Source organism: Siniperca chuatsi, linkage group LG2, assembly GCF_020085105.1.
Source record: "Siniperca chuatsi isolate FFG_IHB_CAS linkage group LG2, ASM2008510v1, whole genome shotgun sequence".
Taxonomy (NCBI): Eukaryota; Metazoa; Chordata; class Actinopteri; order Centrarchiformes; family Sinipercidae; genus Siniperca; species Siniperca chuatsi.
The window spans coordinates 9,148,818-9,169,256 of record NC_058043.1 but is presented as its reverse complement, the minus strand read 5'-3'; the positions used below and the strand labels follow the sequence as shown (position 1 = coordinate 9,169,256).

General features: G+C 37.9%; 1 protein-coding gene across 24 annotated transcripts in view; it reads left to right on the top strand.

The window, feature by feature from the left end:
• The first annotated feature begins 8,296 nt into the window (after positions 1–8,296).
• anks1ab (ankyrin repeat and sterile alpha motif domain containing 1Ab) overlaps positions 8,297–20,439 on the top strand; it is a 41,586-nt gene continuing 29,443 nt past the window's right edge. For 14 of the 24 annotated variants that reach the window (XR_006379588.1, XR_006379589.1, XR_006379590.1 and 11 more), the window contains exons 1-2: positions 8,299–8,437; positions 8,994–9,426. Coding sequence is in view for 19 of the 24 variants with exons in the window: in XM_044211804.1 (XP_044067739.1) it covers positions 9,133–9,426 (294 nt within the window). In the remaining 5 variants the exon portion in view is untranslated. Of the gene's footprint in view, positions 8,438–8,895; positions 9,427–13,382; positions 13,794–13,946; positions 13,966–14,807; positions 14,909–20,439 lie in introns of those variants that run through there. The other 10 variants (XM_044211705.1, XM_044211699.1, XM_044211690.1 and 7 more) reach the window with 7 other exon arrangements.

The window sequence follows — 20,439 nt, the reverse complement described above, 5'->3', positions numbered from 1 at the left end:
ATTCAATTAAGGCTAATTTGATTAGTGGGCCTTGTAAGTGACCAGGAAGAAAGATGGAATTATTATTTCCTCTCCCTCCAGGATTGATTTACTGTCGGCACAGTGTAGCACACTGGGATGGCAGATGAAGAGTTAGCTTTACTACACTGTAAAGGTTCAATCACTGCAAACAGCCTGTGTGTGCTGCCAAAGTGTCCTTGAGCAAACATAACAACATGCCATCAGCTAAAAGTCTAAATGTGACTGTAAGAATTGGTCACTCGCTGCCATTGGGTTAACATTTTGAGTGCACATAACATTGTTAGCTGCCCTACTTCAGCATAAACTGTGCGTAGCCCGCCCCGTGGTGGCCTGCCACCGGCCAGCTGTACGCTCTGTGGACACTGACAGTGATTCTCCTTCACCTGCTCCACTGTGTTGTGCATTGCCATGTTTTATAAATAACCATGTTAAATATTCATCTGTTAGCATTTGCATCCAAAGTATTTTGCACTTCACAGCTGAGTTTCTTAAAGTCAAAAGGACAGGCAAACAATTTACACAACTATTTACTGACACGATTGTAAATACTGGTGTGAAATAAGACATAGAAATTGGTTACAGATATGTCACGTCAATGTTACATTCATTTTTAATGGATTTTAAAACAAAAATGTTACCAAAATCGCCCACCTCACCGGTATGTCACACATTTTTGAGTTTATATCAGTGTTGTATGCAGATGCAAAGGAAACATTTATTCAGCAGCAGAATTAAGATTGTCTCTAATTCATATTTGACTCTTTCTCGTGTTTTATCTGGAAAAGAGAGCTGGATGTGGTCACAAATCTACATTACTATCTACTAGTTAGACATATGTATTATTCAGTGCCAGTATCATAGTAATATAATCCAGTGATTTCGAATGAATAAAAAACATGTTACTTAATAATTACAAATCAAAGACAAATCAAAATGTTATTATCAATTGTTTATCTGATAAGATAAACACATTATCCCTCAGGCATCATGTATAACTCTGACAGTGAAAGAAAAAAAGTGGATGAAAAACTCAAGTAGGCTACACATAAGGTGATGAGATTTGTATATTATTTTTTCATTTGTTTTTGTTTTCCCCAATTCTGAAAGTCTAAATTTGGAATACCTGATGCATTTTTCATATAACCTCACCTCCAACTAAAGGACTTGAATTTTTTAACAGGGTCCTCATCACCTCAAACATATGGTTCTTGTCCATACATGCATATAAAAGTAGTTGCAAATGTCTGCCTCTTAAGAGTGTCCCTGGACTATAGCTGATGTGCCATCACAAATATTATTTTCTTTCTTATCACTTTGTTGCAAGAAAATTTTTTTTTTTTTTTTTGCACTTATGCCCTGACTCAGTTTTGTTTGATATCTAATCTAAAACAGCATGCATATGGTTTTTCCTTTTAAGTTGGAAAGTGCCACTGTCTGAGGGTTAACATTCAGTTATTATTTCAGTAAATTAAGCACTACTCTTAAAAACTACCAAGCCACAAATAAATTAAAATGAAATTTTGTTTGATATATTATGCTGTGAGCCCTATAAAGCCAAAAAGCAGTAACTAAATATCTGGTCAAACGTAAGTTAAGACGGGACTTTGTGACATCTGTTTTACCATATAAAAAGGTATTATTCCATGAAAATGTATAATTTCTATGAAAACAGCATGTAAAAATAACTACAAAACCGAGCTAAAAACCAACCCGAACCACAGTAACTGCACTCTAGCTATATCAAGTCAAAGCTAGCTTTAGCGGTTAGCCTTAGCTGAAGCTAAAACAAAATTTTTAATATTATCTATTTTGATGAATACATGACAAGACATTTTAGTAATTCAATATTTTATTCCACATAACTAATTAACTAGCTCTTGTGGAATTCATGTGTTTTGGTGTGGTTAAGCTACCTTCAAATCACATATTTAAACTACCTTTAAATCACATGTTTAATTGTATTTAATTGTAGATGAATATATTGCATTGAACTTGTTAAATGAAAGCTGAATGGACAATTTGTTGGTAGGAACTGCGTGTTTCCCCTTGCATTTTGTGAAGATTACCCAAAGGCAGAGTGCAGTATCTACAGTTTTGAGTAGGCTATAATAATCAGCCTAAAAAGGCGTAAAATGAAGGCATAAGCTACAGGCTTTTTATCTGTTCTGCAGTTAGCCAGCCTGAAAACTTTAAACCCTTTTTTTACTGCTTCTGTAGTTACTGCTCACTGCCAAAATGCTGAAAATGACAATATAAGGATGGAGCCTGTCGCTCCTGCTCACACTCTCTCTTTTCTTTCTTTCTTCTCATCAGGAGCAGCATTTTAAAACCCTTCAAGTTCAGCCCTTTGCACTTGTACATGAACACACAACATGATGAAGGCAAAATGAAGGTGCAAAATCTGCAGTTTTATCCATAATGATTGTGGAAGATTACCAGAGAGGAGAGAAGTTTCACAAATCACTTCTTTTCCAGCCTCAGAGGCACACACGAAACTGCCTCGAGTATCCCAAATTGTTTCTGTCAGGAAGCTGTCTTCGCAATCAAGTGTCTCGCTGCTTATCTGCCCTACAGAAATTTCTGTTGTTCCCTTCTGTCAGTCAATATGCGCCCATGTGGCATTGAAAAACCCATCATCTGTTACCATCTCATCTGTAATGGTTTATAATACAAGGACTCAGCTCTTGTTAGAAATGAGCAAAAACCTGCCTTTATCAAAGTATACGAGAGACTGCTTTCCACTGTTGGGTACTTTCTCGGCTTACTTCTCTCTTTTGCTAAAGATCTGAGTTAGTCAGCTCTCTACTAAGTGAACATATTCAAGCCCTAAAAATAAAACACAAACCATTTCCAGGCACATTTTTATTTCTTTCTGAGAATTCACTGACTTTTTTATTTTCCTTGACATGTTGTCAAGTCATGCTTCTCTGAGGAGTTGATCATTTTCACATTTGGCATTTTACAAGATAAAGTAAAAATAACATATTTCAAAACAATAAGAACATTTTCTCTTTCTAAAAATAAGAATGACCAGGTGAATCCAAGTTAACAGAAAAGTCTCCTGTAATGACACCTTTTAAATCTGAGTATGTCTTGACAGAAAGCTAGAACTGAATACTAGAGTGCTGTCTTGCCTTTTACTACAGCAACAAGTAAAATTGCTTCTAAAAATGTGCTCAATATAGAGTCAAGGGCAGAGTCTATTTTTAAGGAAAGCATTCGTACTCTCTAAAATTCTTTGATGTCCAAAAGCTTAAAAGGCTAAAAGCCTTTGGCTAAGCACTGTGTATCTAAAGATGAAGGCAGATTTAGCCATAGCAATAAACTTTTGCACATAAAAGAATTACTTTTTTAAGAGATTTGAGACAACAGGCAGGGTTTCTGCAACAAGGAATACAACGTGATAGTAGAAAGACGTTCCTATAGTATTTTGCACCTTGAGTATGTGCAAATTCTTTTATAAATGGACTTTCCCCCAACTATCAACAGTGATTAAGGTCTTTACTCTCAACGTATGTTCTTAATTTATCTTAAAGTGCTGAGTGAGCCATCCAACAATGGAAGTGGAATGTCTTACCTGACTCACTTACCTGAGAATAAATTGGGTGGTCTGTGTCCAACTATTTACCTGTCTTCTCATCCTCGCTCTACCTGCTCTCCTCTGTGACTCTCTGCATCTTTTGCTCACTTATTCCCTTTGTCCTTTCTTCCCTCTGAATTGAAATGCGTCCCTCATTCATTTTCTCCCCATGGACCTTTGATAAGACCATAGACTGTATGGATAAGACGCAGTGGATTGTTAGTTATTAGATTAAATTGAACATTTTTAGTGTCCCCCCCCCCCCATCATATTCTGAGCCAACTGCAATAAAACAGGGAATGTGTTTAATCTCTCAGTGGCCAATGTCATTATCACCCCCCTGTTGGGAAATTCAGAAACATGAAGCTGTGCCCATTGTTTTCACTGAGAGCAGCACAGAGAGCTTTAACCTAACACAGGATGCTCTGCGTGCCTCTGGCTTCAACACAAACATTTACACATACATAAACACACACGTGCATGCATGCATACATGAATACACTGCAGGTGAACACACAGGACATCATGCCATCTTTTCTCATCTTTCATACAAATGAACTACAGTTGGATTCCATGGTGTGCTTCCAGCATGCTGAATTAATCTGTTAAATGTATTTTTACTCTTATGTGGCCGGCAGCGGTTGTTGTGGCACATGATGCCACGCAGCGTGATAGAAAAGAATGAGCAATCTCTTGTCGCACCAGGCCAAAAAATATTTTCCTCTTGAAAAGGATGCAGTATAAATGCTGTAATAAGATCACTGATAACCAGCTTTTGCCTTCAGGTTCAGATTGCTCTCCCTCCTTCCACGGGACAATTACAACTGACCAAGACTAAGAGTCTACAGCATGCTAGCAGCTCTGTGAGGCTGTACTTGAATTAAACACTAACATCAGCTCACAATAACATGCTCACAATGACAAACCTGATGTTTACCATGTTTGCCATCTTAGTTTAGTTTACCATGTTAACATGCTAACATTTACTAATTAGCATACAATTTACAGCTGAAGCTGATGGTATTTGTGCAAATATTCCGTCAAACCAAAGTACTGGACACTTTTTATCTTGCGCCATCATCAAGTAAAAATTTTTTGCCACAGTTATGTTTAAGAAATTTCATGGCAATCTCATTAATAGTTCTCAAGAATATTTCACTCAAAACCACAAATGTGAACCTCATGGTGGCGCTAGAGGAACAGTCAGTCATTAGGATTCATCATCACAGGATCATGAATGTCTTTACAAAAGTTTGTGCCAATCCATCTCGAAGAAGTTGAGACAATTCACTGAATAAGTGAAAACTTTGACCTGCTGATAAGTGTCAGGAGATCACCAAAGTCATTAGGATTCATCGTTTGGAAACAATGAATGTCTGAACCAAATTTCATGGCAATGCATCTAATAATTGTTAAGACCTCTCACTAAAACCGACTGACCAACATTTCCATCCATAGAAATAAAATGCTAGTAAACCACTCCACACCAGTAGAGGATTGCCAGATCCTTTCACGGTGGGGAGCTCATGTCAGTTTTCCCATGACCTACAGATGTTGCCGATGTTATTGATAAGTGGGTATTTGAGGAAATTCACAGAATAACCCAATGAGATTACCCAACTAAACCCAGTCAGACGCTGAGAAAAGATTGTATCTCTACCTTCCAGTCTCTCTGTCTCGCTCCCACTCTCTAACACTGATGGATATCCAGCGCTACGTCTTCACTCAGCCGTGCACACTTGGCCTCCCATTTCCCTGCTGAGAGGTCAGCTCTGTTCGTGTCTGCTGGAAAGCTTTCACAGGAGCAGCATCTTTAGCCATTCTGAGCTAACAGCAGGTAGTTTTGCTGTTGACTCTCTTGAAGTGATTTATTTCATCCCTCGACTTTGAAATATCTTTAACAGTGAAGTAATATTTGAAGAGCGTCGTTTCAAAGTGAAACACCTGTGCTCGATAGCTCAAAAATAATGTAATAGGAAAATGTGTTTTTACTGCCTGTATATTGAAGTTGTTTTGGGGTTATTTCAAAATCTATATACTGAATATAATGTTGGCCTGTAAATGACCTCTTTTTTTCTTGTCTTCTTAGCATAACTTATTACGTTATTATTATTTCTTGGATATTTCGGCTTATCCAGTAATGAACAGTATGAATTCCCACATTTCTGGGCTCTGAAAATGAAAGCTTGGATGAATGGCATCCCTGCTGCCTTGGGGAACAGATGACCTTAAAGGTTAGCATCAGAGCATTCTTGTCCGTGACTCTCGGGTTAACGTCCTCTCAAACTCTCCAAGGAGAAAAACACGAGTCAAACAAAGTGCTATGAGATTTCGGAGAATGAAGCACATGACTGTCATTTAGATTCCCTGGCAAACAGGGAATTGTACAGCACATTTTATGGTGTTCATGAGAGGTTGATTTGGAGTTTTGCTGCCATTTGCAGATTTGTTTTGAAGCCAAACAGCCTCTCTGACGGTAATAGCTTCCTAGGATGATTAACTTTATTAGATCTTTACCCAGTGGCCTCATTCTCCGTCTCCGTAATGCCAGTTGTCAGGTGTGTGAGGTGTGTGGTGAGAGTGGTGAGAAAAATAGGTTTAGAACTTGCACAGTGTTATTAAAAATGTCAATTCTGGACCTGGGGACACATACATTAGGTGGAAAAAACGTCACAAACACGCACAAGAATGCTGAAAAGGTATCCGTGTGTCAGGGAGCACAAACAATTTAGGAGCACACAACACAAGACACAAACACCGTGCACATGAAAACATTGCACTCCAGTGTATGTGTTTACTGTACGCGATGTCCCTCTGTGACTTGCACAGTGTGCATGTCTTTGTTTGAGAAGAGTGTTCATGAGTCACCACTGTCTTTAGCCCGAGGCTCAGCAGCCAGCCAGCTGAAGGAGGGATGCGTGTTTTATTTTAGTCGCTCTAATATGCCGTGAAGACATCATTATCTTGAAACATGTTGTATTCCAGAGCCTCTATTGTTTCAAATGGCACAGACGATGTGGATAACTGTTTCATCCACATCACAGTCATAGAGATCATTAGATGTGCAATTCAACGTGCTTCATTAGATGTGGCTTTTGTTATTGCCAGCTAAGCAGTATGTGGCTGTGTGAACCCTCCTTGGAGAGCGAAGGATGTTATCTTTTTTGTCATGCACATACCAGCGCTGCGCATAGGGAAGAGGTGAGCATGCAAGGAACTTGGCTGATTGAGGGCACAGGGCACAGAGACGTGCTGTGCACGGCTACGGTTGCCTGTGAATACTAAGGATGCCTCACAAAAGATCATTTTGTCAGCATCAACTCCCTTTGAGAAGAGTCATGAATAGCACAGAGTGTGTGAGATCTTTTCTACATTCCTCCCATATATCATCAACATTTCCTATCTTGATTTGTTTAACCTCTGCAGATCCCAAGAGTTCATATTCCTTTACACATCCAAGTTAAAGAACACTTTATGGTATTTATGGTTTGGTAAATGATATCAGAGATATTTTTCTTCAAATATATCACAGAAAAGTAGAAAACAATCAATGTATTCTAATAATTTTGGCATCAAAATCAGTGTGTAGCTGCTGTGAAGTGTCACCACTGTGGCCTAGACTGGATTTGTGACTGTAAAATATGTGCATGAAAGTCTGTTAGAGATGAAGCTCCTGGCCAGGCAGAATTTACAGAGGAAAAATAGGAGAAGCATCCAGAGGAATGTCCTAAATATTCTGCTACACTTCAGGTCATTGACACTTTCACAGAGTTGGGCCAAAAAGTGTTCCGGATGGATGGATGGATTTAATCTACGACTCAGAGTTCATGGTGTTGATCAGAAGTATGTGTAGTCTTTTATTAGGCGGTTTTTGAGAGCCTAATACTGAATACTGCATCACAGCTTGGTTTGGTAACCTCTCTGTGCAAGTCCAAACTATTCCGACTCGTGCAGACTGCATGGAAAATAATAGGTGTAAATAAGCATCCATCCCTGTAGTCTACCTATGAACACACTGTTCTAAGGCAAGCCAACAAGATAATAACCAACCCATCCCATGTGCTACACACTGAGTACTAGCTACTGCTATCAGCGAGGAGGTTTAGAGCACTATGTTGTATAGATTTTAAAACTTTTTTCCAAAATATGAAAACCAACAAAGCTTTGTTTTTACTTATTTATTGACATTTGTACCATAGGTTTTATCTACTTAACGTCCGTGTATGTTTTGTTTTTTTACTGTATGTTTTATTATTATGTTCTATATGTTTCTTGTTCTCTATAGATGTCTTACCCTTGTCTTTATTGTATTTGAAATGTTTTTTTATGGATGCGGCATGGGTGGAAGCCCAATCCAAATTTCCTACAATGTGGGACGATAAAGCGAATCTTGATAGATAGATAGATAGATAGATAGATAGATAGATAGATAGATAGATAGATAGATAGATAGATAGATAGATAGATAGATAGATAGATAGATAGATAGATATGTGAGGTCTGAAATATAATTTACATCATGTCTGCCCTAGAATAACAAAACTAAGCTCAGCTCAGTAACCCCAGTCTCTTGCACACACACACTCTTGGACACACACAAACAGAAAAGGAGGAATCCCGACTCTCCCTCCTTTAAAATGGAGCAGCCACCCAGTGCGTCAGTAACCTGATTACCCCAGCTGTCAGTCTGAATAAGGCCAGGCTTTGGGATCCTCCCGTTCTCTGATCCTCAGTACGGGACAGAGCCGGTCCTCCTGAAGAGTCTGGAAACAACTTCAGAAAAGGACGGACACAAAACCACAGAGCAGGGAAAGCAAGAGGGCTACAAGTCAGCAGGTAAGAGGATGCATGCATTAGGACTGTTTTGATTTCAGCTGATAGTAATGAGTTCACGTTTTTAATCATCAGACAACAGGCTTTATCTTAAAGTACTATAGATGCATTTGAATGTATCCATGTGTTTCTGGATGAGCAGTACGCACTGGTATGTGTCACATGGAGATGCAAAGGAAAACATGCACACTCACGCGCTTCTTTATTCATCTATGATGGTTTCCTCTTTCAGATTCTACTGGGAACACTCGCTTTTATGAATTGCACAACCACATTAGATACATGGCCTGATAAGAAAAGCAGACTATGTGGAAAGGAGAACGTGTAGGTTTATCAAAAAAGTCACAGTTGAGAGGATAAAGGAGGGGGACTCTTTGAGGCAGCCAGTCACTAAGGGGAGGGCAACAGGATACAACTAGTGGGTGGACCCTGATGATTGTTTCTGTGCACAAGAAGTCTCTCACTTACACGCTCCCTTTCCCTCCAAAAAGGAGCACTTTGTATGAGTTGGAGTCAGTTAGTCTACAATATTTATATTTCATTAATCTGTGTCTTTCAGTACTACCATTGACTGGCTTTCCACAACTTGAAGTTGTAAACCTCCACAAAGATCCTGGATCACTCTCTGGACTGACTAAAAAAGTCAGAATACTGCAGGAAACTGAGGATCCTGAGCTGCACTTGGCAGCTCCAAAACAATGGCAGAGCGGATGGCGGATGCCAACCCCACCAAGGTGATCCAGAACTCAAAGGCTGACATTAAGGACTCGAGTGAAGTTTCAGCTGAGTCTGTAACGGTGGCAGCAGTCAAAGTCAGACCTGCAGACCTGGGTCTGATTCGAAGCTTGTCCAAGTCGGACTCTGACTTGTTGACGTCACCACTCGGAGAGGAGGATGGAGGTCTGGCTGGCCGCAGTGGGTCCTTGTCTAACTGCAGCTCTGGGCAGCCGTCCATGGAGCGCATCTCTTCCTTTGCCTCTGAGTGGGATGAGGTAACACTCGAGTTCTGGGGATGTGAAACAAGTGGGATGGTGTAGAGGACAGAGGGAGTGGCACTGTCGGTGTTAAGGCATGGACAGGCTTTCAAGTAGAGTGTGTTAATGTCCTTAAGAGAGAGTGCGTTAGCGAGTGTGAATGTGTTAGAGAAAAAAGAGGCCGATAAGAGATGCAACTGAGGATCAGTGAGAAGGAAAGAAAGAAATGGGAACGGGTGAAGCAGCAAATTTCAGGAGAGAGAAAGGAAGGAAGGAAGGAAGAGGGGGAGAGCAGAGGCAGCAGTATGAGAGAGATCAGGAGTCCAGCAGAAGCAATGATAGACTGTAGTAACTTTACCCAGGCTGTTGGCGTAGAGTGCCTGCGGGTTTGTGCTTGAATGCATGAATGGCTTGATCACTTGCACCGACCTCCCTGTAGCAGCCCTGGCATCCAAGACTAATTGGGCTTGTGCTGTCATTCCACATCCACTCAGTACATGTCTCAGGGGCCGACCCACGCTTCCACTGTCTCCTCCTGCACTCCTCTGGCTCCTTTGCTCTGTCTTGCGCCATCTACTTTCAGCCCACTGTGAGCACCCCAAAAGCCTTAACTTGTGATTCAGGAGCAAAGACCCTGATATTAATAATCATTTCTTACCAAAACTTCCAAACGCACTTAAATAGTCAAAACCTGTGGGGGCAGTGGTTGATGGCTGATAATATATTAACATAGTGCAAAGCTTAGAGGCGAAATTATGCAGTTTTCAAAATAATGTCCACAGCAGACAAGAACACTTCTGACACTTTCTGCAAAGTACTTAATCTCTATCACAATGATAAAGAATATAAAATGTTATTCAGACTATTAGATTAAGTTTTGGCATAGTGCAATATCTTGTCATAACCAACCGATATGCTAGCAGTGAAAAGCCTGTTGATATTTCTTTTCCTCTTGTGAAACACATAAGTCATCCTCAGTTTAGGAGCAGTTCTTGTTTATCTATGATGAATTCATGCATTTTTATCTACGGATTTGACAAAAAGTTGAGTTATTCTCGAGAAAGTGAATTACAGAACAGCATAATTCATGAGAGGAACTGCCATGAAGTTCAAGGTAATATTCAGAAAAGATATATTCAGGAAGTTATTTATCCTAGCAGTCTTTGGTTTCCAGGGCCATAGCTACCATTAAGTAGACTGAGGTTACGTCCTCTGTAATAAGGTATTTCTGTGAATATAAGGGGTTTAATGACACAAAGAGGAGTTTGCATTCTGCAATTACACAAATATTACACATGTTGGGTTCAGCTAATATTCCATAAGACTAAATATCTGAATTTGATTGTTTTAGGCAAAAACATTTCCTTATTTATTATTCTACAGCAGAATTACATACCCAACAATGCAGAGACAGCTTTGACAACATTTAGACCATAATTAAGGGCGATAAACTTTACAGAAAATATAATTGAACAGTGAAATGAGTAAGTAAGTATGTTTTTTCTTAAATACTTAAATACCTAGTCCATAATTTCTTGGATAGGTGGGGTCCTGCTGGAGGAATTTGGACCTCAATATTGCTAAACTTCCTATAGCCATATTGGTCTCAACTGAGCCCAGTTAGATTTGTTTTTGCCCAGTTCTGTTGGCTGCTAGCATACACCAGGGAATGTACCCCCCAAAAAAAAAAAAAAAAAAATCAAGGAATACTGCTTCGTTAAAATACAAAACTAAACTTTATTATTGCGGTTACATGGTTACATATCTCTCCCTGTCCAGTGCCCACTCTCTGCCCCAACCCTCTGCTCTCTGACAGAACTGTTTATTCAGGCCATGTTGGGTGGGGTGTCCTGTTTCCAAGGGCATCCTGTTTTGCAGCTGCTCCTGAGTGTCTGTTTCAAGCCAGATTTCAAGGGATTTGTTTGGGTTGAGGATATGGGTGTGTGTTTTGTGTGTGCTAAAGGCAAAAATTGACTCTGACCTGTGAGTATATCTCATGAAGCGATCAACCACCACCAAACATTTAAAGTGACACACAAGGCTCAGAGGGAGGCTGGGCTTTAGGTCAGATACAAAACCAAACTGACATATGTCAGTAAATGTGCACACAGAAAGCTGCCTTATATCTCCAAGTTGCCTATTATTTCCAAGGTTCTCAAAAAATTGTTTCTAAGCAGCTTCATGATGCTGTGGAAAACAATAGTACCTTTGAAAAGTTCCAATCTGGTTTTCGCCAGCACTGCAGCACTGAGACAGCCCTTTTCAGAGTCACTAATGAATGCAGACGCAGGCATTTCTGTTCAGTTCTTGTGCTGCTGGATGTAAGTGCTGTCTTTGACACTACTGATCATGGCATTCTTCTAGATAGACTGAGGCACTGGGTGGGCATATCGGCCACTGCACAAAACTGGTTCTCATCTCATTTGTCCAATAGGATTCGCCATTAACAACTTCATGTCATTGTTTTCCCAATCAGTTATGGTGTGCCTCAAGGTTCAATTCTGGGACCAATACTGTTCTCCTTATATATGCTCCCCTTGGGTGATGTCATCTGATGACATGGTATTTCTTTTCATTGTTATGTTCATGACACACAGTTGTACCTCCCTGTCAAGTCCACTGACCTAAGTATGCTTAGGACTGCCTGTCTGACATAAAAAACTGAATTTCGATACATTTTCTACACCTCAACTCAAATAAAACACAAATCCTTTATATTGGGCCGCAACACATCACTAAACAAATACTGCCATCTACTGGTTACCTGTCACAACATATCAAGCCTGTTGCAAGAAATCTTGGTGTCCTGTTTGATAGTAATTTATGTTTTGTCTTCATGGCCTGGCTCCAGACTATATTTTAGACCTTTTAATCCATTATGAACCTTCACGTAGTTTGAGATCTTCAGGCAGTGGTCTTCTGTCTGTTCCTGAGTCAATGATGAAAACTAAGGGGGACAGAACTTTTTTCTTTTAAGTCTCTTCTCAAAATGCGTTTTTATCAGAAAGCATATCCTGATCTTACCTGAGCTGTCTGTTTATTGGTTCTTATTGTATTTTATCATTCACTGTGGTATTTTATTTCTCTCTCTGTGAAGCACTTTGTACTTTGTTTTGATAAGTGCTCTATAAATAAAGTTTATTATTATTATTATAAAAGTACTGAATACAAATGCTGGCATTCGCAGGTTGTTATTATAAAAAGGAAGTTATGAGATAAAGCATAATCTTTAAACCCCATTGACATTTTCAGTACATATACATTTAAAATTTTATTATGTCTGGCAGCTTGTGTAACTGCTGACATTTTTTTTGTGGCTTCCTATTGTAGTGAAAGTACTTGGTATTGTATTTAAATTTTTACTTAAACAAAGACAAGAATCTGCCAATGTGATGAGACAGTTTTTGATGACTTTGACTGACACTACTGCTGTCTGAACTACTTAATACAGAGAAAAATGATCATATGGCCCTTTTAAGCTTTTGTTGGATTAGTAAATAATTCTTTTGACATCTGACTGGGGCGTCTGAATAGATGCTCACTCTGTATTATTTTTAAATGTATGATCACATCGAATAGCCTGTTGGTAAAAAACGAATTGAAATAAGTGACACTTGAGGTGAGTAATTTATTTGAAGAAAATAGTTCAAGGCTGTTGTATTATCATATTTGGAAGATTTTTAAAGTAAAGTGACTTTGACTTCAAACTTTGACTTTGTAAACTGAACATAAAGGTAAATGGACTGTTCTTTCTACTCAAAGTGCGTCACACACTGATGGCAGTTGCCATCTGCTCAAAGAAACAAACTAATCATTCACACAAACCGAGGGCACAGCCTCGGGAAGCCGGGATCGAACCGCCGACCTTCCGATTGGTGGAGGACCCGCTCTATCACAAATCCACAGCCAGCCCAATAGCGGTGAAAAGGTAGATATCCCTTCCACCAAAACATTTACATGAAGGAAACATGTGGAAACAAACAAACAATCAAATGAAATACAATAAAATACAATTAAAAAGAAAAAGTTTGAGCTGAATTCGTTTGCCGCCATCTTTGTCAGTTGGAGTCGGAAAATCCATATATGGGCAGCAGGGTGGAGCCGAAGAGAGCAGGGCGAACAAACCTGAAGCTGAAAAAAAAAAAAACCCATCAAAACGTTGCTTGAGTTTGCAGACCTGAGTCCTGAGTGGGAATTGTATTGAAGAATTGTTCGCACATTAATTATATATCAGTTTAATTATGCCGTAAAGCTGGACAACAACGGCCTGCCTGTGTAACCCATGGATGTATGTAACCCAATGTAGTTTAAAATGCTACGACACTAGTTACAGCTGATGTCTTCCCGTGACCCAAGTTTAACCTTTAAGTCAGGAGTTTTCAACTGTAAGTGAAGTATTCACTTTTTGTGTTCAGTGAAAGTTTATTATCATACAGCCATTAACGTAAAAAATTGTTTGGTGTAAATTGTTGTAACTTCAGTTAGTTTAGCTAACTAGTTGTCGTAGCTAGCTAGCTAGCTAGCTAAACTACAACCAAAACCTGCATAACGTCAAAGGTAACGTTCATGTAAGCTAACGTTTCACTTGACAAACTGGTCAAAATGACTCAAGTTATCAAATACGTGAATGGTAACATGAAATAGTAGCTAACGTTAGACTTTTTGGGGTGGAAAACATAATTAGCTAAATTTATGTCCACCAAAAAGTAATTTAGTGAGTTAATCTGCACTTTTGAGGTCTTGCTCATTAAAATCTCCATAACTGTATCATCATCATTATTCGCAATTTAAGATAGCTAGTTAGCGATTAGCTGAGATATAATTTAGCCTCGCCATTTTTTTTAATTCAAAGTAAACACCGATAATTTCACAGTTTAAGAAAAAACAAAAATAGCAATTAGGCAGGACAGGCCTCATTAGTAATAAGTATGAGCTCAATGATAATGAGCCCATGCCATGTCAAACAAAATACAACAGCTGTACTGAATTATGGATTATTGAGGCCACTGTTGGTAGGGAAATGTATATCTTACTCCTCTACAATACCTTTCCTCTGCATGGTACTTGCCACCTTAGCTGTAAGATATAGGCTACTTGTTTTACCTGTTTGGGTTTGAAAGAGTTAATGTCAATGAATTGAACTGAACATCAGTGCAACATGGTGTGTCTAGAAAAAGACACCATACATCTGGCCTAATCGTATGTTAAAGATAGAATAATTTGACAATTTTAAGGAGTAAGACCTTAAAAGTGCATAATAGCTAACTAGCTACATCTACAATAACATAAATCTGATAATCTAAGCCATTTTCAATTTTGTCTTCAATTTTAAAAGGCTATTGTCAATACCAGTCTCATTTAGTAAATGTAATTGTTTCTCCTGTTAAACTGTATTGTAGCTGCCATGGAACATTTTAACATCTTCCTGTCAACAATTGACCAATTATCTACAGAAATAGGAAACACAACCACTAAACAACAAAATGTCCATGAATGCAAGGTACATCCACACTACTTTCACTAGTGTATGTGTTTTCATGTATTTTAAATTCTCCTCTTCCTTTTAAGGTTAATCCCACAAATAACGTTATTATATAAGCATCTTGAATTTCAGTGACCATTACACACTTTACTAATAATAGAAATGACATATATGATTAAGGTAATTGACATCTTCACCACATCTGTTCAATACTCAAAAGGCAAAGGTTAACACAACTACATGTTACAGATGCACGTGTGGGTTCATTCGTGTGTGTACTCTAAATTTCCCAGCGGTATTCCTCAGGTCATTACACATGCAAGCTTTCAAAGTGCATACAATGTGTGTGTGTGTGTGTTTACATGCTGCTACACTGACTAATGGCTGTGGTTTTATATAACACGTGGATCCTTAATGAAAATGCCCATGTTTTGATTATGTTAATTTCGTTCTGTTGTAATCTTTTTGAATTTATATGATTTGTAAACCTTTTGTATTATAATCATTTTGAAATTGATAGTGTGAAAACAGATAAACCATAGCTCTTAATATGATTTAGAAACCCAAAATAATTTTTTAATATCTATGTATTTGAATCGGCCACAGTGAAAATGAAAGAGAATGAACTTACAGAAATGTTTTCATGTTGGTAAATCCAGTTGATAAAGAGGGAATGTTTTCAAAGTACATGTAAGCTAGTTTATAATTCATATAGAGAGCCACGGCAGAGTGAACACATCCCAAGATCTGGTTGGACAGATATGGTACATGAATATGAGAGTAGTGGTGATGGTGTTTGGTGGGGGCTGGGTGGCAGTAGGCACAGTGCTGTTTCACCTGCCACATTGCCTGTAAAATTTCTCACCAGGTGTAACACATGGGACACCACATTGCATCCAATCTGCTGTTTAATGCTGTTATTCCACACATGCAAGGGCTAGACCTGTTCAATAGCTGTTGTGTGCTTTTAGAAATGGAAGGTTTCCAGTTTGAGAATAGCAATATGAGGGTTTAAATTTGAAGGGACATCCATGGTGGCTTCCTAGTTTCATAACTTTTAAATGTATTATGAACAGTGTTTTAGATTTTAGGGGTAGTAGATGGTTGTATAAAGCATGTTCCTTTAACATTGATGTCTTGGGTTCATGTCTCATTTCATAGTAATAGGTGTTTAATTATTTAACCATGACTTTGAGCTTTCCCTAATCATAATCAAGCCGTTTTGTGTTTCAGATACATTCGTGTGTGATGTCTCAAAGAAAAACGTAATCAAGGCAGCATTACTTTCCTTCAAAACAAAGTTGCTTACCAAAAATAGTCTTATATAATTAATTTGTAGGAGGTAGAGCTGCAAAAATATTTATGGAAATGTTAATGTGTAGCACATAATTAACATCTCCAAAAGTAGGCCTAATAAATTTACACATATGTAAATTACAAGTATGTATAGATATACATGTCAAATAAAGTTGATTAAAATGTTTTAACATTAAAATTATGCTGAAACAAGTAGTTGATTAATCGATTAGTTGATCAACGTAAAAATAATCATCAATTATTTTGATATTCGTTTAATTGTTTCAATCATTTTTCAAACAAAAAGGCCAAATGGCCAGATGGTTCAAGTTTGTCATTTGTGAGGATTTGCTGCTTTTCTTTCTCATGTGATAATTAATCGAATATCTTTAGGTTTTGGACCATTGGTCGGACAAAACAAGACATCTGAAGACGTCATGTTGGGCTTATATATATATATATATAATGAAATAATTGTTAGCTGCAGCCCTAGCTCTCATCCATCAGTCATGTATAGAGCTGATAAGTAGTAGTTTGTACAGGTGGAAAAATACACTCTGAGGAATTTAATTTATGATAATATGACATGAATCAAATTCCAGTCCTACCTGACAAGCTGGATGCAGGAGAGAATTACATGGTAAAATCTACACAATAACACTACATTATCATACAGCAGAGGTGGCACTGCCAGAATCTTGCATTTATTTTCATGTAGTGTTTAATAAAGCAGTGGGTAATGTATGAAGACCCTAGCTGGTGATCATAAGTCACTGACAAAAATCAATACAGAAAAGCATTAAATAAATACTATTTTCCTTAAAAGACCTATATGATCATATGTCTAAAATCTGTTTGACACAGTATGATAATTGTAACTATAATTATAAGTTTAATCATTAGATTCTTGTTGGGCAAAAAAAAAAAGCTTTATCAGGCAAAGCTATGCACTCATGTTAACATGCCTCACCACATTTACAGTACACCATGAAGACCATCATAACTTTACTGTTATCACTCTTAGTAGCTTTATTTATGCTGTGTGGTTTCAAAGCTGTCAAATAAATAAAAATCAATCCAAATCATGAGCACTGCTGGATAGAATTATGTTAATCTTGGTCTTGTATTGTGTGGCGCTACTGGCCCATCTGTCTTTATTGACATTGATACTAAGGCGGTAATCCTGTTTCTAGACCAGCGCCAGTGAGGCAGGCAGCCCTTTTGGTTAGTTTATTATATCCTGCCATCATTTCCATTATCTGTTCTCTTTTGGGAACACTGCTATCATTTATGTACAGGAGACATTGGCTCAGTGGACTATATTGTACTCCCTATCTCTAAAGCATATTGTTTAAGACTATTTCACGTTATCTCTAACATTGTTTAACATTATTTTCACATTATCACATTATTATTAGCTAGCATGAAGTTGAGTTGACAAGAAAGATGGGAAAAAGAGATGTAGTTGCATGCAAAAAAGAACACAAGCTGAATTAAAAACACATGTAACATCAATTTATCACATAACCTCTCTATTACTACTATGCAGAAAGAAGTGATTATTGGTTTCAATTGAATTCCATATCCCTCCAAAGACACTTGCTGTGACCCGTTTCCATACTTTACTAACCAGTTTTTAAAGAGGTCTTTTTTTCATGCTGGAAAAGGGACAGAATTCAGTATACTTAAATATGTCAGTTTTTATACAATATTTGCTTTATTTTATTGGTCTGTTGATGGTCACTATTGCCCCACAATGCGATCCACAAAGAAATCGAAAACTGAAAGCTTTTGCTTTCTCCTTGTGAAGTTTAATTGGCAGTGGTGTTCCACAGTCACAGTATGATTGACAGTTCATGTTTCATACAGTTAGTACAAAATGTTAAAGTATAGTCATTTCTTGTATTCTGTATCTGCAAAAAGTACAATATGAAGATCTACTGTATAGAATTAGTGTTTAATATAGAATTGGGACATAGCTATGGTTTCTTCTTAGGCTTCTATTATATTTGCGAATTCATTGATCTGGTTTATGGTTATGTTCTTCAAAGCAAATAGCTGACAGTGATTAATTATGATAGAGGTGGCATTTAGGCTTAAGTACGGTTAATCATTTTTGTTTACACTGGCTGCTGGAGTTGATTGTCTTAATAACTCTCTCATGCAATTATTTTACAGTTTAATTATGTTTGCACCATTTTTACTATTTTTTTCTGTTCTCTGTGCCCTTTGCCATTATAAAAAAAGACAACAATGCACTATAACCCTTGGCCTGAAATGACTGGCTGGAGAAATCAGGGAACGTGAAACAGATACAAAAGCAGCAGTAACTTCTGCCCTTTTAATGTACAAATCCATTTCAAATTGGAATGACTTTAGAAGAAGAAACTAATTGCAGATTTCCCACAAGAAATACAAAATATGTCATCTGTCTTCAACAGCGTCTCAGGTTTTAATAAAGGTCACATTCTTCACTGTGACATCGTCAGATATGCTGCTTTTCTGCTGAAATAACTACTTATAGTGTATAAATAATATAGCTTGACTGATACTGGATTTCTGAGGCCAATACCAATATTGGAGAGTTTAAAAAATCTGATCACGATGTATCGGCCATTATTAATTTTTTAACAAACACATAACACGAACAAACATTTTTGATAAGGATAAACATACGTAGTGCACGGGACATTTTACAGTTGAAAAATAAACTTGTCAGTGCTCTCTGGTGGAGGAAACTTTGTAATGCCGTCGCTGTCACTAAATTACCCCAGACATATCTTCAGCATTTCTGTACCACACATTCTTCTCAGGCGACAAATACGCCGATACAGATTTATCTGCATAAAGCTAATATTGGCCAATATATTTGCCAGACCAATTTATCTCCTAAAAGGACTCGTGACTGTCTTACAGAAACCCAATATGGAATCATACTGATCGGATCCAGCAGCAACTCGACCCTATAGCAGACCGTTATGGGCCTAAATCCATAAAAAAACATTCACTGTTTGCTGATTTGTGCCATCAATTTGTCTTAAGCCTGTATTTTTTGCCTCTAACTTCAGTTGAGAAAATTTCCATTTAATTCTAATTACATTACACAGTGCTGAGCTCAATTTTGAGTGTCATGGCAAAGGCTGTGAATACTTATGTACATGTGATTTTTTTCATTTTTTATTTTTAATAAATTTGCAAAGATTTCAAACAAACTTCTTTCACATTGTCATTATGGGGTATTGCTTGTAGAATTTTGAGGAAAATAATGAATTTAATCCATTTTGGAATGAGGCTGTAGTATAACAAAATGTGTAAAAGTGAAGCACTGTGAATACTTTCCGGATGCACTGTATGTATATATACTGTATATTTTTCAGTGACAGTGATGCACATAATGAGTGTAGGCATAATAAGGCCTGTAGAGGAACCCACTGAGGCTGACTGACTCAGGATAAAACTGGCTGACTCCTGTCCAATATGGAGCTCATTTAAAAGTAACGAGCAGAGTCTCTAACATGTTGAAGCCACGTTGATTCAAATCAGCAATCTATTGTCCTTTGATTGCCTGAGAAAAGATGCAGCCGATGTTGCTCATCTAATCTTTCTTGGGTCCTTTTGGGTCAAATCAAAATCACAAACCCAAGATCAGTAGCAATTTAAGTTGGGCCAGACTTTGTAGTCCATCAAGTTGTACTAGAAACTGTGAACCCAAGACCCATTTTGGATCAGGTCTGCTTTTTGGGTTTTATGGCTTGAGGCTCAAATCTGCCTGAAGTAAATACTCTCTTAGATTATGCTACTCCAGTCCTTTTCAAAGAATTTTTACTTGTTTGTTATGTGTTATCACCTATTTTTGCGTTTGAGAAGAACAAGCCATAATACCTAGAGGCTATGCGGAATAATAAGGACATGAATTGATCACAAAAAAATCTGTCAACCGCTTGACTTGTATTGGAAATAAGCAAAATTATTTCACCGTACTGTCAGATCTTTTTCACTGCAAAGTGTGAGCATGAAAAGGTGACAAAATAGATAATTTTTGCTGTGTGTGCAGGAATTGAAGAGCAGATCAACCTGTATTAATATGCAAATCACTTCAGGATGTAGTGCTATCACTGAGTTGAGCACCGCTGATTTAATGACACAGTCCACTCAGAGCCCCATGTGCTTCATAACTGCCCTATCAATTACATTTCTGCGTGAATAGATCTTAGTTGATTATTTCCATCCAGCTCCCAGACGTTCACTGGAAA